This window comes from Stegodyphus dumicola, chromosome 2 (assembly GCF_044657685.1).
Source record: "Stegodyphus dumicola isolate Sdum_Otavi_A_Nest chromosome 2, ASM4465768v1".
Classification (NCBI taxonomy): domain Eukaryota; kingdom Metazoa; phylum Arthropoda; class Arachnida; order Araneae; family Eresidae; genus Stegodyphus; species Stegodyphus dumicola.
Window position 1 is genome coordinate 80,390,044 of NC_140769.1, and position 21,455 is coordinate 80,411,498.

The window sequence follows — 21,455 nt, forward strand, 5'->3', positions numbered from 1 at the left end:
GAAAATTAAATTTAGGAACCATATGATATGCACTTTGTTACTAGCGTTAAGTGTTTTCTAAGCACATGTGTATAGTTTATTTAGACTAGCTAATCATAGAAAACTCTAAAACATATTCATTACTTAGTGCTTTAATAATATTTGAATATGTGACATAAACGCAGCAAGTAAACGTTGGGATGGTTAAAGAAAATAATTTATCTTTAATCACTAAATTTTTTTTAATAAATATAGCTTCTTGTTAATGTTAAAGACACTCAATATTAGAGTATTAAAGTAATCTGCATCACAATTATGCCTGAAGCGAAAGATGTTTGTGTACAGTTTTTCTACAAGAAAGAAGAAACCTATTTTGAAGGGTAAACTGTAAAAGAAATTTTCTTAGTTGAAAAAGTAGACCTTAACAACAGTTTTGAAAAAAAAAAAAAAAAAAAATATAAGATGTGAGCACAAAATTTGAAAACCTTTTCAGGTCTCTAGTGCTTCTCAGTATCAGTTCTTTCGTAGGTTTAGATAAATTACATCAGAAAGCAAAATTTTAAGTCTACAATGTCTTTGATAAATAGAATTAAACAAGAAAATGAGGTATCCAATTTCACAAAGGAAACTATAGAATAGCTACTCATATTTTCCCCCAAAACAGTATATTAAATGCTTAATCGTTCTTCGATATCCATGAGCGAGCTGAAGTCTTGTTTTGTATTTTGTTTTGTGTTCTGGGAAATGTCAAAATAAATTAACAAATCTTTTTTACTCTGAATCTAGAACGTGAGTACATTCGTTTTCGAATTGCCCAATCAAAATCGATTTGTTGACGTAAATATAACAATCACCCTGACAACCAATTGAACTCATCTTTATGGTTTAATTCCATGATGGTGGTATATTACTTCTTTTTTTCTGAAACACAGTTATTACTTCCATCGATACATTTAGTAAATTTAGTGAGAACCCTAATATTTTTAAACGAGGTTACACTACTGCAGCATCATTATTTTCCGTCTGGAATCGAAATCCTTTTCATTGGGTTTTCGACAATGCCTATTTGGACAGATATTTGTGTTTAATCGCTTTATTTCTAAACCAGCACAATAGGTTAAAACTTAAATAGTAAACAAAATGTGATTTCAAAAGACTATTTCGCATTTAATTCTTCAGGTATGAAACAGGAGCTTCAGTAAAAGGGGAAAATGAGTGAAACCTAATAATTAAGTATTTGTTATTGTACAGTAAATTTCCACGTACGCAGATTAAAGGAGATAAAGCAGTTTCCACTAACACTTTATTCCAAACAGCCCAGGGCATCTGATAACCAAACATAGAAGCAAACAGTGTAAATTATTACTTGCTTATAAATATATTTACAGTTATAAATATATTAACAGTTTTATATCTGAAGTGAACCTGGCAAGACACTACAAACTAATGATAAGTTCTGTTAGGAATTTAATTATTTAACTGGTGAAAATCAACTAATGTGGACTACATTTGAAGCTAATACCGAGGAATCAGAGATTTGTCGTATAAAAAATCAAACAAGATTGAAACATTAGTTTGTAAAACCTGCAGCGAATTTAGAAGAAGAGGTTTTAGTAAAAGTAAATCCCTGAAATGAATTTCTCTCTTAAGTTCTAAAAATGACTCTTTTACGTCATTAGGGCACGTAGATACCTCAAAGAAATTCTTCGTCAACAAAAAAAAGAAGGGAAAATACTACTTTAGAAATGTCGTTCTTAAATATAAATTTTTAACGATTAAATTTTCAGTAAATTATATCATTTGCAAATTACAGCTGAATGAGACAGATGAGGCTTTCTATTCATTTAACTCCACATAACATATATGAATTTAATTACGACAAACAAATGTTTTTTATTTCTTGTAAGTTTTTTATTTATAATGTTTTTTTATTTCTTACTGAAATGTTTTTTATTTCTTGTAAGTAAATAAATTTTGGCCTGTGTCGAAAAGCATTAAATTTGTTTAAGTAATTTATCCTTCGGGAAATAAATTATCTTTTTTTAAACGTATTGCATATTTTAGGCGTATTATTAAATACGTGGTATGATAATATTGCAGTTATATCCTAAAATCTTGCATTTTCCCAACAAATTTTCACATTTCCTGAATGTGATATTTATTGTTGTTCTTAATGAGTAATACAATGAATTAAACTGAAAAGATTTATAATTTTGAACTCAGTCTCAATGATTATTCTCTTCGCTGTTTAAAATACTTTTCCTGTATACAAATCTTTCCTTATATTAGCAAAAAGGGCATTTTAAGAGGATATGACTACTCTAACGCATTTAATAAATATGTTTAGACTGGTTCTCACGTAAGTTGGTCTCAGTAATACAAGTGTTATAGTTCTATTCAATCAATAATAATGAAAATTCTGAACAGAAATGAGATAATATTTATAGAATAAATCTCTTAAAGTAAGAAAATTTTGATATATTATTTCTGTTTGACTTAGTGAATGAATGTATAATAAAACAGTCATGCGATTTAAAGAAGTATATATGAACTTAAGAGCTTACCTGCCAAATGCATTTCGTTGGAAACATTGTAAAATAAATGAACTAATTATTTTTCGGAATCGAACTAATTATTTTTCGGAATCGAACTAATTATTTTTCGGAACTCGTTTATTTCAATTACTGGTTGAGTGAACTTGGTTTCTAAAATTATTTTTTTTTTCAGGAAAACATAACACATTATTACGGATTTAAATATACGATTTTGGATGTTTCTGATTTTAAGTTCTTTTTGTGTAGATACCACAGGAAACTAAAATAACTAAATTAAAAGTGCGAAATGATGACTTGGCAGTTACTTAGTGGCATTATGTATTTAAAACATATCTATTACTAAAAGAACACGCGTTACCACATATAAATATTTTTCAGACTGTACGGTAATTAATAATTGTAAACAGGAGCAGGCAGAAAATTGCATAGAATTTTCATTTCATATCTTCGCTCTAATTAGGTGCTAGCGGAAAGGGAAAAAATTAATACCTTAACTGCACCTAATTTAGCGAGTTAAATGAAAAGATTAAATGAAAATATTCAAACCTTTACAATATGAATCTATTTTATGTAATTTAGTACTAATTGACTTGCTTTTATTTATTAAAGTTGACGAAAAATACTTATTAGTTGTTTGGTTTCAGTTAATTCTTATAATTACAATTTGTCACTCTCATATTTATAATGGCATTATTGATGGAAATGGTATACTGACGACAAATTGAGTCACTTTTTATGATTCCTTTTCTTGCGAAATAAAGGGAAGTAATGAATAATAAAGCAGAATAAATTATAAGAGTTTCATTCCGTAGAGCAAGCCGCACTTTAGGTGGTCAGATAAAAAGCCCATTATTTGAAAAGGTCGCCCACGAAGAGCTTAGCTATCTCGATTGAGTAGCTTTTGTGAGATGGACTCAATTACGTGATTTGGTTGACATTTGATGGAAATCGGCGACTGGAAAAAGTGGGTCATGATCAGTTATCGAAATCGTTCAGAAGCACCTGTCCTTGCGAGTGGCACCCTGTTACTCGATATGGTATTGGCTAAAAATGAGTTATTAAATGCTGAATTCTCTTAAAAATGACACTAGGACATGATATTTATTGGGCTAGGAGTTCATCGCCTTTTAATTTCCGATTCTTTCTTGGTATGTTTATATAAATTTTAAGAGTTTTAAAGTAATACAAAATAATGAAATTTTAGTTGCAAAGACATAGATTAAATGAAACTGGAGAGCGATATTAATAAAAATATTGTACAATAAGTGATATGTTTTATTATTAGCATTAGCTTTGTATAATTCAAATCTATTAAATATCAAATTGATTATAATCAACATTAACGGATTGATTAATGGCTTAAGGCAAGATATTCGAGGTTTATTTCCCTAAAGGCTACAATGCCTTAATAGGGGCCCTTGTAAGAAAAGTTGGATTGTATTCATGTTACACATAGATGAAACCACGAAAACGACGTACAGTCAGCCCAGAGTCGAATCTGAGTCAAAGTACAAGTGTTTACCGGTCTTAGACTATCGGCCACTTGTGGACCTTAGCTTGTCTGCACATCTGCAGGAGCAAAGTTTACCTGCACCCTACTAAAACCTCGAAATAAATGATAATATGTTACGAAAATATGTTTATGATATTGATATTTTTAGCCTTCACATAGGAAGAAAATAAAATTTTATGATAAACTTAAACGAAAAGAAAATTTTAGAAATTTTTTTATAATTTATAGAAACTAAGAAACTTCTTTAGCAGTCTTTTTTGAACTACAGCACGTACTCTCATAATATGCAGTTCATAGCTACCATTACATGGATTTTAATATAGATGAATACATACATATACAAGGTCTTTTATAAAGATTATATGATAAATTTTTATCCGAGCCATTTAGAAAAATAATTATAATTAATTAGTTGTTTTTTTCGTATCAAAGTTTTTTTTATGTAAAAGACAACATTATAACATGCACAGTTGGCCCTGAAAAGCGTATCAGAGATATAAGATTTAACACACTTTTTAATATTTGGAAAATCTTCAGTCTTCGGTAAAGTTAAGTTTCATTATAGACAATTTTTTAAATTTTAGCATTTTTAGAAATGACAGTTTGAAACAAACACTTTTAATTACATTTTCGTATCATTAAAAGTCTCTTTTACAGTTCCCAGGTTTGGAAAAGTTTATATGTATAGCTGGGCTTTGGAAATATCTAAGTAAGTCAAACAATAAATTGCACTTTTCTAGAAAGTTTGTCGAAAAAGATATTTTGAAGAACATCGCAACATTGCCCGCAATATCTTAGTAAAATGGAGAAACTATTGCGCTGTAGCGTTTAAAGATCGTTCGTTATCAGTAGTGAACAAATCGTATGAATTAAAACATTACGTTCAAACTTGGAATGAAAGTATAGATATTACTCGTTAATAGTAAGCAAAAAGATGCAGTCTCACTCATCGGTAGTTGCATGAAGAATATTGTATGAAGTTCTTTAACGCCGAGCGATTACAAAGTGGTATGTTTTGTTCGAAAACGGCATAGGAGAGCAAGGGCAATTATCGGTAAGGAAAGCCTTCAGCTTCGGAGACGAAGGATTACATTGAACCCAAATCGATGGACAGACCAGGCTGTGCTTTTCCCAACGCTCGAGTTCAGCGATGCCATTTGACTTAAAAAGGTGGGCTAAACTAAATGCAACTGTTCTTATACTTGCATTTAGTTTCTAAGAAATAACATTTTGACTTAAATAGATATATCTCGTGGAAGTGCTTGTCGTATTATTGCAGAGTGTCTAAAGTTTCGTAAAATATGCACTCGAAAAGTGTCTTACAACTTAAACGAACACGAGACAAAATGTTTTCAAGCAAATTTCGTATTTTTCTATTATTATATAAAAGAGAGAAATGGATTTTTGGACAAAACTATGGCCGAAGACGAATTTTCTATAATCCAATCCAAAATATCTCTTAAACTAAAACTATAGGTCTACATCCACCATTCAAGAGATATTTATTCCTCATTATTTTGGAAGAACTTTTATAAGAAAAAAGTAAACAGCAGTTTAAATAATTTATGTACGGAGATTATGTAGTAATTTATGTATGATTAATGGGTTTATATGAATAAATAAAGAATACTTAAATAAGTGGAATGCATCAGATTTTTTACACATATTCAAAAGGTTGAAATCGCTCAATTAAAAGTGAAAAGATGCAAAAATATGTTTCCAATTTTTCTATTAATAGCATTTTACTTTTGGTTTGACTACTGGTATACTTTATTTTTGAATAACGTGTTTAGCCATTTTGCCGTATATTTATTAACTCAAAAATGTGTACGAGTACTTTCTTCAAAAATTTATATATTAGCTCTTAATGAAAAAAATGGAAGAGCGCATGAGTTATCATTTCACTTGATTTACGAAGACTCGTCACTGTATGTTTGCCCTAGTATGATTGCTGTGACCGATTGCTTCTCGGTGATGACATATTATAGCCTGTTACTTTAAAATAGGCACTACAAGGTCAATTCACTTATTCACGATCATAACATGTGTCTCACACAGGGAATTTGGGAATTTTAGCAGATTAGACAATACAGCCCTTTTTCCGCAGCAATCGTAACGGGGTTATGAGGTAAGATATAGGGTCAAAAAAACCTTGAAGTTTTGTTCTAAAGTACTAGATTGTAGCGATGGAGGTTGTAGATATTCAATTACTTATCCTTAGTTATATTAAAATAACAGTCCCTTTGTATTTCATGCTGAGTATAGTGAAATCCTTAACTTAAATTAAAAGTGCATTTTCATTTGTTATATTTATAAAAAGTAATTTATCCGTTGCCTTGTGAATTGCTGCAAAGTTTTCAAACTTTTAATTTGTAAATTTTAACTTACTTAAAATTTGTAAATTTGTAATTTTTTTAGTCGTAGCTTAAAGATATGTGAATTAAATTTAATAACTGAACTGTAAGTGTCAACAAGACGAGAATTTGCTTGGATTAGTTAAAACTTATGAATTACGTACAGGTAAATTATTCGTTACAAATTCCTATTCATAAGTCCTTATTATACTTTTAATTTTCACTTATTTCTAAAAATTACGAATTTTCTGTTTCTGAGTCAGATTACTAAAAATTACGTATTTCCTTTTCCTACTGAAATTTCAGTAGCACTATTTAAATGAGCAGATTTTTTAATTTGCCTTGCTTAATAGTCACTTTCTTCCCTCGATGATTTTTATCTGTTAAAATAAGACGGCTTCTTTCCATTTTATGCTTCTGATATATTATTAATGAGAACCTTGAATCAAATTTCAACTTTTATTCCTAAGAATTTATCTGCGTGTCTGTTTTCGTAAATCAGAAATGAAAAATTTATTTCCTCTTTCGCAAGGGGCTCACGCATACGTTTAACAGAATCCTTGGAAAGTTAACCCAATTTTTTTCTATCGCGGAAATACTTAAAGAAAATATAGTTTATTCATAGATATTGCTAAAATTATGCGAAAATCTGTTTTTGAGCTTTAATAATGAATTTTTTTAAATATACTTTGAGAAAGTAATTATCAGTGTATAATGCAAGTAGCTTTGTTTTCTTTCACAAAACAGTGTTCTATTTCTCTAAATTACAAGCGTCATTTATCTATGTTTAAGCTCTTTGCTAAAACTAATTTTGTTTCTCCCTACAATATATGTCATATGAATATTTCGGAAGCTTTGGAACTATTTTTAAAACAGAAAATAAACAATACCAATGCCTGTCTTGCTATCTTACAAAATCACATCAGTGGTCCTTTATCCAAAATCTGATGGTTCCGTGAGGCCCTGTAAAATATTACTGGGATAACGGGAATGAATGGCACTTTTGGAAGCTATAAGCAAATTTTACAAAGTCTTGCCAATTTTAATTTGAGTATTTCATAATCAACAGCTGCACAGACGGGACTGTGATTAATGACTCTGAGGGCCGTACCGAAGGGCCCGGGTTCGAATCCCGGAGAAGGCATAGATGTAAATTGTCTTTCCCTTCATAGGAGGAGATGACAGCCCATCTTTCAGTCTCCTGCATAATGATGTGGCCACCGCTTCCGGCCTTAGTAGTAGCCAACGTCTATCATGGCTAGTGCCCGCCATTGAAAAAAAAAAAAAAAATCATAATCTACATAATCTTTACTTCATGAACTGTTAATCGGTATGTTTCTTCCTTGTATTCTGTCACTAGCTTAATTTCTGGTAGCAGGTTGTTCGTAGAATGTTTGATTGCTGTGAAATGTGATGAATTTTACATATTAGAAGCCTCATCTTATGAACGGAATTCACTTAATGAACAATTATAAAGTAAACGTTGTGATTATAGTATCTACCAAAGAAACTGCTAGCCGTCTTATTGAAAAATATAAAAATTTTCTTGATTTTCAAGTTTTCTATTCCGAAAAATCTATAGTCTTTATAATGTTACTAATACTTTATAATGTTACTAATGTACATTTAATTTCATTTGCCGAAAAAAGAATTATTTTCGTTGCTGCCTTTCTAAATATAAGGCAAAATATTTTTGTCAACTGCCTTTCATATCCACTATGAAAAGTAAACTAAGATTGGTCGTCTTATATTATTGTGACAAACACAGAAATAAATTGTGGGTCAAACACCATTTATAGAAAAATGTTTGAGAACCACCGCTTTGAAGTTAGTTCCTGTAAAAAAATATTAGGCCATATCAAGGAGTGATCCAGTATCCGTTTTTGTCAAAACCAGAGACTAATTTCTCATCAAGTAACCCTAAAATGAAGAAAGTTGCCATCACATCATAGACGCTTTGAGAAACTTTATCAAATCACAGACAGCTTTCGAGAGATTTTCCATGGTAAAGCAGCGAATTTAACACGATTACGCAGTTGCTATGGAAACCATGAAGATAATTTAAGCCCATTACGTTCTATGACATTTTGTTTATAAAAAAACTCATGGTAGACAGTGATTCCATTGACCTTGACTGTAGTAAGTCCCAAAAGTGGGATTAGTGCATTTTTACACGTTTCCACTACAAGCGTAAGAGAACTTGACACAGCTGTCGTGGTGGATAGAGGAATTGGGAAACCGCTGCTTAAAATATATCGATCAGGTAACTCACATACAGTCAGCTTTCTGCTGAAAATACAAAGGACAAGATGCTCTGTGCAGAATACCATGCCTAATGAATTAGCAAGCACAACTCACATACTTTCCCCTGTATACTTATAAAACGTTTTCTGAATATTAATCCAGGGATATCAAGTACTAATCACGCTATCTTTGGAGGGGGGTGTAATTTTCTGCAAAACTTGAATCATTGTGCGTGATTGTGTTTCCTAATGGGTACTCACACAGCTATATGTTCTGTTATTCGCCCGTCGCACCTGTATGAAGGAAAGCGTTTTCATTAATTGTCATTCGTTTGCAAGCATTTTTACCAATTTAATTCCCTAGTTCTTAATTTTCTCTCCTAATTAACAATACACACAAAGCGACCTGTATATTCATTGCTATCTAAAAGTGTGACATAAAATCAAAATCGGAAAAATAAATACAGATACAAAAATAAACATACATTTATATAATTTTATTAGTAAAATTTTGCAGTAAGCCTTGTACATATGCCCTCTTTTTTTCTTTGCACGCTTTGATTTTCAGAATTTCTATAGTATATTCATAGGTAGCTTCGCTGCTATTATAATTTGGTTTTTGCCAATTGTATAATATTAATGATTTCTGAGTCTTTCTGTAAGAGTTGATGTGATAATTTAAATTAAATAAGATGATACGTTTTCAGTAGAAGCAATTTTCTTGTTTACAAATTTTTATTTAATTGTAAAGATTTCATTTACTTGGGTGAAACCTATATTTATCAAAAATTAAAAATATGTTTGATTCAAATATGAGCATATACTATTTTTAATAAAACATAAAATTGAAGATTAACAAATTCCTAAAAACCTTTTTATTAGCAAGTTATAGTATATAAATTAAGTAATTTCGTAATTATCAAAGGTAACGCAAAATTGCTAGGTCAGTATAAACTAAAGTTAAGCCCGGAGGCACAGTGGCTAGCGTGTTGCGCCGCAGCTCCACACGTCCGAGATTCGATCCCCAGGCTGGGCAAGGCCGACTCAGCCTTTCATCCCGTGAGCGGGTCGATAAAATGAATACCAAGTTCGCTTGGGAACTAAACACCGAGGGTCCTACGACAAGCTGACCACTTGTCCAGGCTAAGATACACAAGCATCCCGAGGCCCACTGTCTAGAAAGCAGATATCAGGGCGCTGCCGGCCATGGTTTCTCTATAGGCTATTTGTGCCGTCGAGTCTAGTTCTAGTTTATAAACTAAAGGAATTTGTTTATTATCAGAAGTAATATATTCAAAACTAGCAAGAGTATTAAACCGTGATTTACTGATTAGAGTCTATAAATGATGGATAATAGAATTATAATCTAATTCTGTTAGTTGTTTTGAGGTAACATTTGGTATTCATATTACCAATATTGAGAATAGTTTTTGTGGCATCACAGCGTGAGCCTGTGTCAAGCTTCGCAAGCTCATAGTCACTTGGTGATTAAAAAAAGTAAAAATGGAAACAAGTTGTAAAAAGCAAATGTTTTACGAATGATGTAGATTTAAACAGTGGCTTCGGAAATTGTGTGTTACATAATTCTATATCAGTTGCTGTGGTATTATCGAATGTTAGAAGAATTTGCGAAAATGCAGATTATGTATTCATTAAATAGATGCTTTCGTCTTATTGATGTCAAAATAATTATTTAATGTGGAATTTAGGACGGGGCTCTAGAGATGCATTGCTTGTGTTTCTTATATCTGCTGTGAAGCTTATGGATACTTTAATAATGCATAAATCTCTCACTTATAATTTCATGAAAAATAGTAACTTATATTATTTTACACTTCAAATGATTTTCTCCTGAATGTCTAATAAAAGATCTTTGAAAAAATTTCTTCAGTGATATCAATCTTTAATAATGTAAAGAACGAGACTATGAGAGACATTAGGGTTTTTTTATAGGTCAGGAAACATGAAAAATTAGTTGTGCTGTTGCGAGTTTCAAACCATGAAAATATTGGTTGCGTTCGCACTTATACCACTATAGCTTATACCATTCGAACCATAAATATATCGGTTGTGTTCGATCTTATTCCACGAGCTTATACCACTCTAGAACTCCTACCACTTACACCACGAATCCAGATACGTAAGCAATTCAGTAATTCTTTATATTCTCTCTTATTTAAATTGCGACCAGGAAGAGGCATGAGACGTGCTTGACCAAATCTAGGGCATAAACAAATAATCATCTATCAAGGTATACCTGTTTAAGAATTATGGGGATCAGCGCCTTCGCTAAAGATAAAATTTTGATTTAGCAAACAGAAATCCGAGAAAATAACTTAGTGTACAAGAAGCTGAAGTGATAGATTAGAAAGCTGATTGTTATTTATTGCAACATATTGGGGAACACTTTTTAACCCACAGTTATATTTTCACGGCGTTTTTTTTTTATTTAGCGCTTAGAATTGCTTACACATTTTGTGTAGAGTTGTTGAAATACACATAATCTATTGTTTACTGAGCATTACTTGCCCTGCCCAAGTTCAATTTTTAACATCACGCTATTCGTTCTTCCAACTTCTTGACTTCCGTGGTATTACTGTCGCGTGTCAGGAGTGTGCATTCATATCACGAAAGTCAAGGAAAGAAAGAAATTCATCACTAATGGTTACGGAAGGTTGATATCCTTCCCGGCCAGAGACACTTCAGAACTTGCTTTCTCTAAATCGCATGGTAGAATCTTCGAACGCTTTGCACGAATGCTATGTGAATGATCCCAGACACGCCCATGTGGAAACGTCAATGCATGCATACTTTACATTTTGTGAAAAAATCAATCAATTCATGAATAAATCCTGAAATAGGGTTTATCGTAAAATTGTGCTCAGGATTGAAGGCAAACTTTAAATTTCAAAGCATGCATTTTGTTCAAGACGTTTAGTCAATTTGATAAGTTTTTTATAAAGTGACCATTTAAGAAAAAAGTTTTGAATACAATTTGTTAAATATTTTCCTATGATTGATTAAAAGTAAATGTAGTTACATCATAAATGTTAATATTTTCTATTTTGTAATATATCTTTTCCTTCTACGCAGCATAAAAATAATGTCGAGGCCACCTTAAGGAATTTATATAAAAGAAGAAAAAGGCAGAACACATAAGTTGCAAGTAGTGATTACGTAGTTATATGTGACAAAATACTTCTATATTAAAACATTTGTGAAAAATGCGTATAGGGCCTGCGACTGCATGTGACGTCATTGTATATAACACGTGGACCTTATAAGAAATAGACTAACCCAAATGGCTTTTTTCCCTCTTCTGACGCATTCCCGGCTGTCACCTTGATCACATCCGGAGGAGTAGGGACGATTTGCAGAAATTTAACATTGGTTGCCTATTGCAGCGTGTATAATTCTCAAGAAAAAGCTGATTGTAGCGCCTCATTTCACAAATTAGAATTTCTACATATTTTTATTTTTGAAATTGAGATTGATTTTTAAAAATTTAGCATATTTATCAAGCATAATTAACGATCCAAATAATTATAAAGCTATTGCATGCTTTCAGGGCTGAATATTTTTTTAGCTTCTCCTATGCTGTCAGGAAATTTCTAAGTACTTCTTTTAGAAAATAATATTTTAAAATTCTAAATTGTGCTGCTTTTTTTAAAATTATAGATAAGTATTATAGCACAATTTATTATCTTTATTTTATCTTTTCCCCCCTTCATTACGCTTAGAAAATTTTATGCTCCGAATTTTATGAATTATCAAAATAACTAATCCACTTTAATGTTAATAATTTAATGATCATATAATCAAATAAATATGATCGTTTTGTAATGTTATTATAGTTTGGAAAATCACTGCCTGAAAATGTTCATTAAATTAAAAAAATATTAGATCCTGTTTAATTTTACCTTATTTATTTCAAAGCATCACGTACTATCAATCTTATTTAATTTTACTTTATTTTTACGCAAAATTAAGTTCATATATTTTGTGCTTAGAGTTTTTACCGTTTTACCAAAGTAAAGATGTTTGTACAAGAATTACGCGTGAAAAAAATGCGCGAAATGCAGTAAAAAGTGCTTTAATGAGATATATTTTTATCCTATTTGGAAAAAACTGTGGCTTTCATAATCTCATCACTATACAACGTATCACATTTAATAATTAAAAAGAGTTATGTGATACAAACACCATAGGTTTCAATGTTAAAGTAAACCAGATCGTCCCTACTCTTTCTTGCCGACATGTCGGTGACGCGCGCCCCGCCCACTGGGTTAGACTATTTCTTATAAGGTCCATGATATAACAATGTTTCGTTAATATCAGCATTTTAAATAAATAGCTGCTGTTGGCTACTTTTTCGTTTTAGAATAAGATAATTGACACAGTATATTATTGCCACATTAATTCTTTTATTGATATTGAGAAGAAATTGTTATATTATATCAAGTTTAAACCTTGAGGTCATATGTATACGTATCAACCTGATGTGTCATAAGTTTTTCTTTTTTGTTTTGACAACAAAAATTATTTACAAATTGGTTTTTGCCTGGAAAAAATGAGCTGATTTTATTCCAATTGAAATATTTCTATGTATTTTCTTTTCAGTTGCACATAGAATTTAAAAATTTTGTTTTGGCCGCAGCTCGCTATTCACTTACACTTTTTGAGAGAAATCACATTTCTATAGAAATAGTAACTCATTAAAAATGCGGAGTATTTTTATCAGTATAAATTGTAATTATAATAATAATTATTGGCCATTCTAGTTATAGCATAACGCCAAGTTAGGGCAAATAACGTCAGAAATGTGAAAAATAATCTATTAGTAAATGTTCTGATACTAATGTCCTTTTCTTTCGGTTGACGTGTTATTCTTTTTGTCACTATTATTCTGTAAACAATTTGACAATACTTGGATTCGTTCATTCTCTAAATCGAATCCGTAAGAAAAACTCATAAATTTAGGAGATCGTATTGATTGTATTTCATATATTAAACTAGTTTTGGTAAATAGGGAAATACTCATACTTAGTGCATCCTCCATATTTAGTGACAGTTGTGCTGAATTCGTAAGTCTGAGGTCTTTCATACAGAAACATGATTTTCTTTTGATTTTGTTCTCTTACATAATAGGTAAATGGCAGTTCGATAGGTAATTAAAAAATATAGGTATATTGACGTCATGTGCTTCTTTTTTATTGCAGCTATTTTTAACCCAGCATTGTCAAAGAATATTAGAATAGTATTTGCTAGTGGACGTAACCAAGCACGGAAATTTTATGTTTCTCATACTTAGTGCATTTTATCATACTTAGTTAAATACTCATACTTAGTGCATCCTCCATATTTAGTGACAGGTGTGCTGAATTCGTAAGTCTGGGGTCTTTCATACAGAAACGTGATTTTCTTTTGATTTTGTTCTTTTACATAATAGGTAAATGGCAGTTCGATAGGTAATTAAACAAATATAGGTATATTGACGTCACGTGCTTCTTTTTTATTGCAGCTATTTGTAACCCAGTAGTGTCAAAGAATATTAGAAATATTAGAATAGTATTTGCTAGTGGACGTGAACAAGCACGGAAATTTTATGTTTCTTTCTTTGTTTGCATTTTTTAGGTCAACACGCTATAAAAGTTCATTCTTGTTAGCTTCCTAAATTTAGGGCGAAATTTGCAGTTGCTGCAATATTATCTCAAAAAAAAAAAAATACTATTGTCTACCTAACACGCAGTAGTATGACGAAACGGATTATTTATAAAAGAGTTTTCCCTCCTTTTACGTGTTGAACTTGTACTTTCATAATGACTTTTCTTTGTTTACCACCAAAAATGCCCATTCATTCATATTTTTTTCTTTCATTTCAAGGTATATTATTTTCTTTTATCAACTGCGGTAACCTTCCACATTTCCGCCTGATTTATAGTTTTTAACTATTTACGTTTTGTTAGTTACTCATATTAAAAGTGCGAAGAAATTCAGTAGAACAGTAAGCAAAATAAATACAAAATTTATCACTAATTGTAGTTTTGTTGAAATTGATTTAAGTTTTATTACAACTCTGTTGTTACAAAGTTGATTACTTGCACTAGAAGTTACAATACTGCCCGCGGAAATTAGATTATTTTATAGAAGGAAGTGTAAGGGGCATTTAAAGTGTATTCTTATTCCTCTGAATTGAGTAAATGATATGTCACTCTTGAAATGCTACGCAATTCCAATGAATTCATGTGGTTGATAATGTTTGGGATAAGCTTCAATGAAACTATAATCAGTAGTAAATTTCATAATTACTTACGCCAATTTTTGCATTTAATTCTTTTTTATTGCTACACTGCAGAAAGCTATTTTCTTTGTAAAAAGTTTTATTTATTATAAATTGACATTTTTTGACAATATGTATGATCTAAATCTGTTAATTGTATGTGTAACGTGTATACCAAACAGAGTCCTTAGAAAGTCTCCAAGAGGGCATATCTCCCCTTAGACAGATAGCCTTGATGTGCTTTGCCATAATCAAGGAAACCAATACATACTCATCATACTCAAATCCAGTAGTTCTCAACCTTCTTTGTCCCATGCAGCCCTTTTACCACTGCTAGAAAATCATTCCCCCCTCCTTTACAAAACTCGAAAAATAAGTTTATACAGTTTTCTATATCTAGGTAATTTTTAACGTATTTTATACATTAAACAACAAAAATAATAGAAAATATTGATAAATACCAAAACTTGAATAAAATTAGTTTTTTATGTATAAAAACTAAACCAAATATTTAACAGCTAAATTAAAGGCTGACCGCTTCCCCCGCCCCTGAAACTAGGAAATTCTCGCCTCCAGAGGTTAATGCCCTCTTGTTTGAGAACCACTGTTCTAATCAATTCTAGGAATATTTTATAACATAAAGCAAATTAGAATTGAACATGTATGATTCAGATTGTTAGCTAATACTTAATTACTAAAAAGGAAGCAGAATCGGGAGTTTTGTGAACTTTTCTGTGCAGAGAAATAATTTGTTGTTTTTTGGTCCTATATCACCTAGGATATATGGTTCTGATGTAGAATCATAAATCTAATTCCTATGATTTTATGATTTGTGATTCTATTCTTATTAGTCTTTGATAAGGCATGTGTTACTTTGAAACTATTCATTTAAGGTAACTGAACATGAGAATACAGTAACTTTACTTAACATAGTACAAATACACATTATGCTAAGCATAAACCATAGATAGCCATTGTAACTACAATACGTATACTTTACAATTTTCAGATATTGGCGTTGTGGTATGTATTTCCACACATTACCACTGTATAGTATGGTATTGATATGTATTTTCATACATTACGTTGTGGTATTACATTTAAAATTAAAATTTATTGAGGCAAAGAACATAGATTTCTGATGCTGTAAAGGATGTAAGAAATGTCGATAACTTTGATTCATTACCAACCTTTCTCCTTATATATAATGTTTTGCTTCAAAATACAGTATAATTGACACAGACATAGCAATGACGCCAAACGGGCAATGACGGATAATGGAATCCTGCTAAAACTGCTAGGTTTACACTCTGCTTTTGAGAGATCTGCTTGCCTTTGGCTTAAAGACCGCCTCATCACCGGCCAGAGAAAGTGGAATTCACCAACATTTATGTATATGATAAATATACGCAACTGCAGACTGGTCTTAACACCTAACAAGCAAACTTTTATAGTTAGTTATCAACACGTTTCCGTGACAGTTTTATTCGATTAATCTTTCTACATCCCAGAAGTTTTCTGTTTCGATTTCTAAGCCATTTAGATAAGTATTAAATACACAAGTGTAAAAATTATCTTTGTTACTTTAATAACATCTATAAACCCTATGTGATTTGTTCTGAAGCCAATAAATGATGAATATGTATGTAGTCTTAAAAATTATAATAATTTTGAGAACTGTCTTCTAAAACCAAAAACAGACCATCGCGCAAAACATTACATAAAGCTTCCTGTTCCTGTGTTATCTGTGAAAAATTAAACTCTTTTTAGGTGAAAAAGAAAAGGAGTAGAAGTTTATATCCACATTTGGTGTCTTCTCCTTAAATTAGTCTGAATAAGAAAAACATCTGTACACTACTTTATAAATTATGAAGTGTGAAGCTGATGTACACTGACGGAAACAAATTCCCTACACAAAAAATATTAATGTAGCGTAATGAAAGTTTGGCAAATACATTTGTTTAGATAGCATTGTAATGTTCCTGAATACTTTGTCTATGTTAACATGCCGAGGAACCTAGTGAACTAAGCGAATTATCGCTGAGTTCAAGTATTTACGACAAAATCTCGGGAAGGGTTAAAATACCCTTTCGTTCACTCAAAGAAATAATAAAAGATGGCCCCTTCTCGGGCTTACAAGAAAGCCTACACTCTGTCTTTTAAATCAGGATAAGAAAATAAGAAACTAATATAATGCTAAACTACATAGATGTAGTCGAAGCTAGACACAAACACCTAACGTAGTTGGCCCTTAATTTAACCTAGCCGTCCAACATCAACCAACACGTACAATACTGCCGAACGTAGCAGATTTAAGAACGAAGTAGCCAGAAAGCAAACACGCGCTATTAAGGACTCCTACGCATTTTCTCTTGAAGTAAGTTCAACTTTCCTTAAATAATTTCATAAAAACCATACTAAAACTTCGTTCTGCTAGGGAATAATAAATGGGAAACGAGAATAAACTTAACATAACTGTTAAAAACATAAAGTAATCTCTACAAAATATTTAAATTATTATTTTAAGATCGCAGATTAACGCAAGCGCGAGAAGAGCCATTACAAATGTGGAATGCTGGTACATTATAACAGGTGTTACAGCAAAAATTCTGAATGCGTACAGGTGCCGAGTTCCGTTTGTGGGATGGAATTCCATGCCTATTGCATTTGGTCGATCAATAGAGAGACGGTTAATGCTGCTTGTGGATGACGTTGAAGTTTTCGTCGAATGATGTTCCATATGTGGTCGATTGAAGAGATCAGGTGACCTACAGGCTAAGGCAACTTGTCGACACTCTGTAGAGCATGTTAGGTTACAACAGCGGTATGAGAGCGAGCATTATCCTGTTGGAAAATACTCCGTTGAATGTTGTTAGGTTCAATTATCAGACTGACGTACAAATTTGCAGTCAGGATGCGCGGTATAACTATGAGAGTGCTCCTTCTGTCACACGAAATTGAGCCCCAGACCATAATTCCACGTGTAGGTCCAGTGTGTTTAGGCCGCAGACAGATTGGTTGCAGACGCTTACCTGGCCTCCTTGTGACCAACCCAACACACAACCAGCACTAGCACTAAGGCAGAACCAGTTTTCATCAGAAAACACAATACATCTCCAGTAAGTCCTTTAGTGGACTCTAGCTTGGAACAGTAATGATTTGTAGTCAATGAAATGCATGCTACAAGGCGTCTAGCTGTTGTAACAGATCGTCGTGTCACTGTGGTGCCAACTGCAGCTCGAATTTCTGGTGCAGACGCAGTACGATGGGCCACAGCCATACGCCGAACACGGCGATTTTCCCTCTCAGTAGTTCCACGCCATCGGCCGGAACCCAGTCTGTTCGAACCAGTACCTTTCCTTACGTCTGCCAACAAGCATACACAATGGATACATTCTTGCTAAGTCTTTCTGCAATACCACGGAAGGAAAATCCAACTTCTCGTAGCCCTATTACACGACCTCATTCAAAATCATTGAGCTGTTGATAATAGCTCCTTTGACTCCTTAAAGCCATTCTTGACTAACATCAACTCATTCCTTTAAATTTTAAAAAACAAACAAAACAAAAAAAAAATAACGCTCACGAACTTTACAGGGCATATTTAAAAGAAACCTCTTATGCATGTACGTAGTGGCGATACTAGAACCACGCTTACACGCCTAGCGCGAAATTAGAATAGATGTCATTTTTCAGATGTATAAGTACGCCTATCAAATTTCGCTTATCTAGCACAACTCCTTCTTGATGTTCGGATTTTTTTTCCGTCAGTGTATTTTGAGAAAGCGTTTCGTTTCAGTTATTTATATATAAATCAGTCCGTACTTGTATGTAAATTGACACACTTCTATCGATTTCAGATGGTGTTACTACTAGATCCAACAGCTGGGGATCCTGTGGATGTACTTCGTGCCAAAAGAGCCCACGATAGAAAATATGTATTTGACTGGGCGTTTGATGAAGATTCATCTCAGGTGAGACAACGAACACAATTTTGACTGATTTTAAGAAAATGATAATTTTTCAGATTCTAAAATTTGCAAATTATAAGGCTAATTTAAGAGTTTATTCCAGTTTTAAAAGGCAGCACTTAGATTTATACTGCTTTCTAAAACTAGTTTATCCTTTTTTTATAAATGCTCTTGTAATTGCTATCTTAAATTTTGCCTTTTCTTGATGTTGCAACTCTCTTGTGAAGTATCGCTCTTAAAGATGACTTAACTGCCAATGCAAAATACAGATCAAATTAAATTCCAAATAAAATTTTATAAAGATTTATTGATGGTTTACATTTAAAAATTAGACTACAGATTAAAATGACAACTTGTCGTTTTAAATGCACTATAATATGAGGTTACTTGCCTTGTAATTACGATTTCACAATTTACAGATAAAAGTTCTAGTCAAGGCTAAACATCTGGTTGGTTTACGTGATAGTTAAAATATTAAATCGCTTACTGTAAAAAAAGTCGTATACGCTAAGCCTTCAATTAATGGCAGAAAAGCAGCGACACAGCGGCAGTGTGTTCAGCGACACAGCGGCAGTGTGGCCAACGTTCCAATAGCTTGCAGTTAAACTCTTAAATTTAAACTACTATGTCGCGTGCCTTTAAATTTCATAACTTTCTTGTCTGAGAGAAAATAGCTGTGACAGTTACTAAAGATTCAGAATAGTTGTGATAAACTGACGTAATAAGTTTGTATTTAAAAGCATCGCGATACTTCTTAGTACTAAGTATAAATATAATCTGAAACACGCAAAGAGAAGAATAGTTTGGTTTATCTAATAAAAAGTCTAAACAAAGTTTTGCTTAATAAGCGTTGTTGTGAACTGAAATACTTATAGGAGTGATGCAATAAAACAGAAACTGCAAAAGAGAGTATACACATAGTTCCACTATAAAAATTCACAAGCGGCAAATTCTATTATTCTATATATTTACATCATGCTACAAATTTCCGCACTAAATCTCGAGTTAAAAGCATTAACTTCAGTAACAGAAGTGTTTTGGTACTCCTATTGGACACACAAATCAGAAGCTTCCGAGGTTATTTGGATTATGAGAAAGCGCTAAAGGGGAAAGTTGGCTTGTATTCTCATTACACATGAAAACAAAACCACGAAAACTACCATGCAGCTAGTTGCCGGAAACTGAAGCAGAGTCTAACTACCAATGTTAAGTGATCTTAAAGCTCAGAAGCAGTAAGTCTGAATTACAAAATGTTTCTTTAAAGGAAAACCTTAATAATAATGATAATATCTCGAGTTATGTTTTGGCTATAATATATGCTATTAAATAAGGTTCGTTATTTTAAATTTATGAAACTGGCAAGAGAAAGGTAGAACTTGCAAGCAGCGCTGCCAAAAGCTAAGCTGTACATCTCAAAACTTTACAGAATTCCACCATATATAATCGTAACTCATTAGTATCCTGATGAGATCTAAGGAAAAAGAGAAATGATAGTATAGATCAAAATTATACGAAAATGGAATTCATATAAACTCTATAAATGCTTTTCCCACTGTGCGCCTGCGTTCCATTTTATCCCCGATAATGTCTCCAAAATCTTCTAAATGAACAAATTTACTTGAAAGTTTCATTTCCTAAAAAAGGAATGGAAATACTCGGCTGGAAACTTGTGGATTAGGTATCAGGGGGAATAAATATTTGTAATTTTCAGTCATCGCTAAAGGATGTTGCTCAGAGTACAACAGAAAATTGTCTTGTGATATAGCTTTATTTGAATGATTGTAATAAAAAGGGGTCAATTTAGCTTGAAAATTTAGCTTAAAGAGTCTAACGCAAGTTGAAGTAGAAAGTTAAGATTATACCTAGTTTAATTAGAGTTCCAATGAAAAACTAGTAAAACTAAGCTGAATTGAAAAATATAAAAATATTCTCTAATTATTGTTTAAAAAATTTTTTATCACAACACATCCCATTTCTTTAGCCACGCAAGTGGAAAAGAAATTGAATTCCATTAAGATTAAAGCATGTGTCACATGTCAGTTTTTATAGACTGGCATAAAGTTACATTTGTTTTTCAAATAACTGAGGAAATGTCTTGTTGAAGCGCCGATGGAATATTATGCTTTTGAACTGTTAAAAATGACATTTTCTATATGTAAGCCTGATATTTGTCAGATTAGGGAAAGTAGCGCAAGAGAAGTGAATAAAGGTTTATATGGTAAGAATTAACAAGTGCTTTTTTGTCGTGAAGAACAGAATGGTAACTAAGGCTGTAGAGACATTAGTTATTTTTTTAAAGTAGGAGGGATAAAAATGAACAGCGCCCTCGCCAGCGTCCAGCGTGCAGAACACTGCACTACGAAGGCATGCTAAGAAGGCGAGAGAAATACCTTATATACTCCCTCTTTTAGAGGGCGACTGGGTTTTTAGGGGACACAATCTCCAAATCCTGAGTGTGGAGAATAATCATCCACCACCCTGTTAGTTCGGTCTCCAATGTAGAGACATTAGGTATTTTTTTAAATTAGGAGTGATGAAAAATGAGCGACGCCTTCACCGG

General features: G+C 32.2%; 1 protein-coding gene across 4 annotated transcripts in view; it reads left to right on the forward strand.

Annotated features, from left to right (window-relative positions):
* The window catches only part of LOC118205274 (kinesin-like protein KIF19), a 194,914-nt gene that overhangs the window by 50,270 nt on the left and 123,189 nt on the right, over window positions 1-21,455 (forward strand). For all 4 annotated transcript variants that reach the window (XM_085810805.1, XM_085810807.1, XM_085810806.1 and 1 more), the window contains exon 3: window positions 18,785-18,898. In XM_085810805.1, coding sequence (XP_085666931.1) covers window positions 18,785-18,898 — 114 coding nt within the window. The remainder of the gene's footprint in view (window positions 1-18,784; window positions 18,899-21,455) is intronic.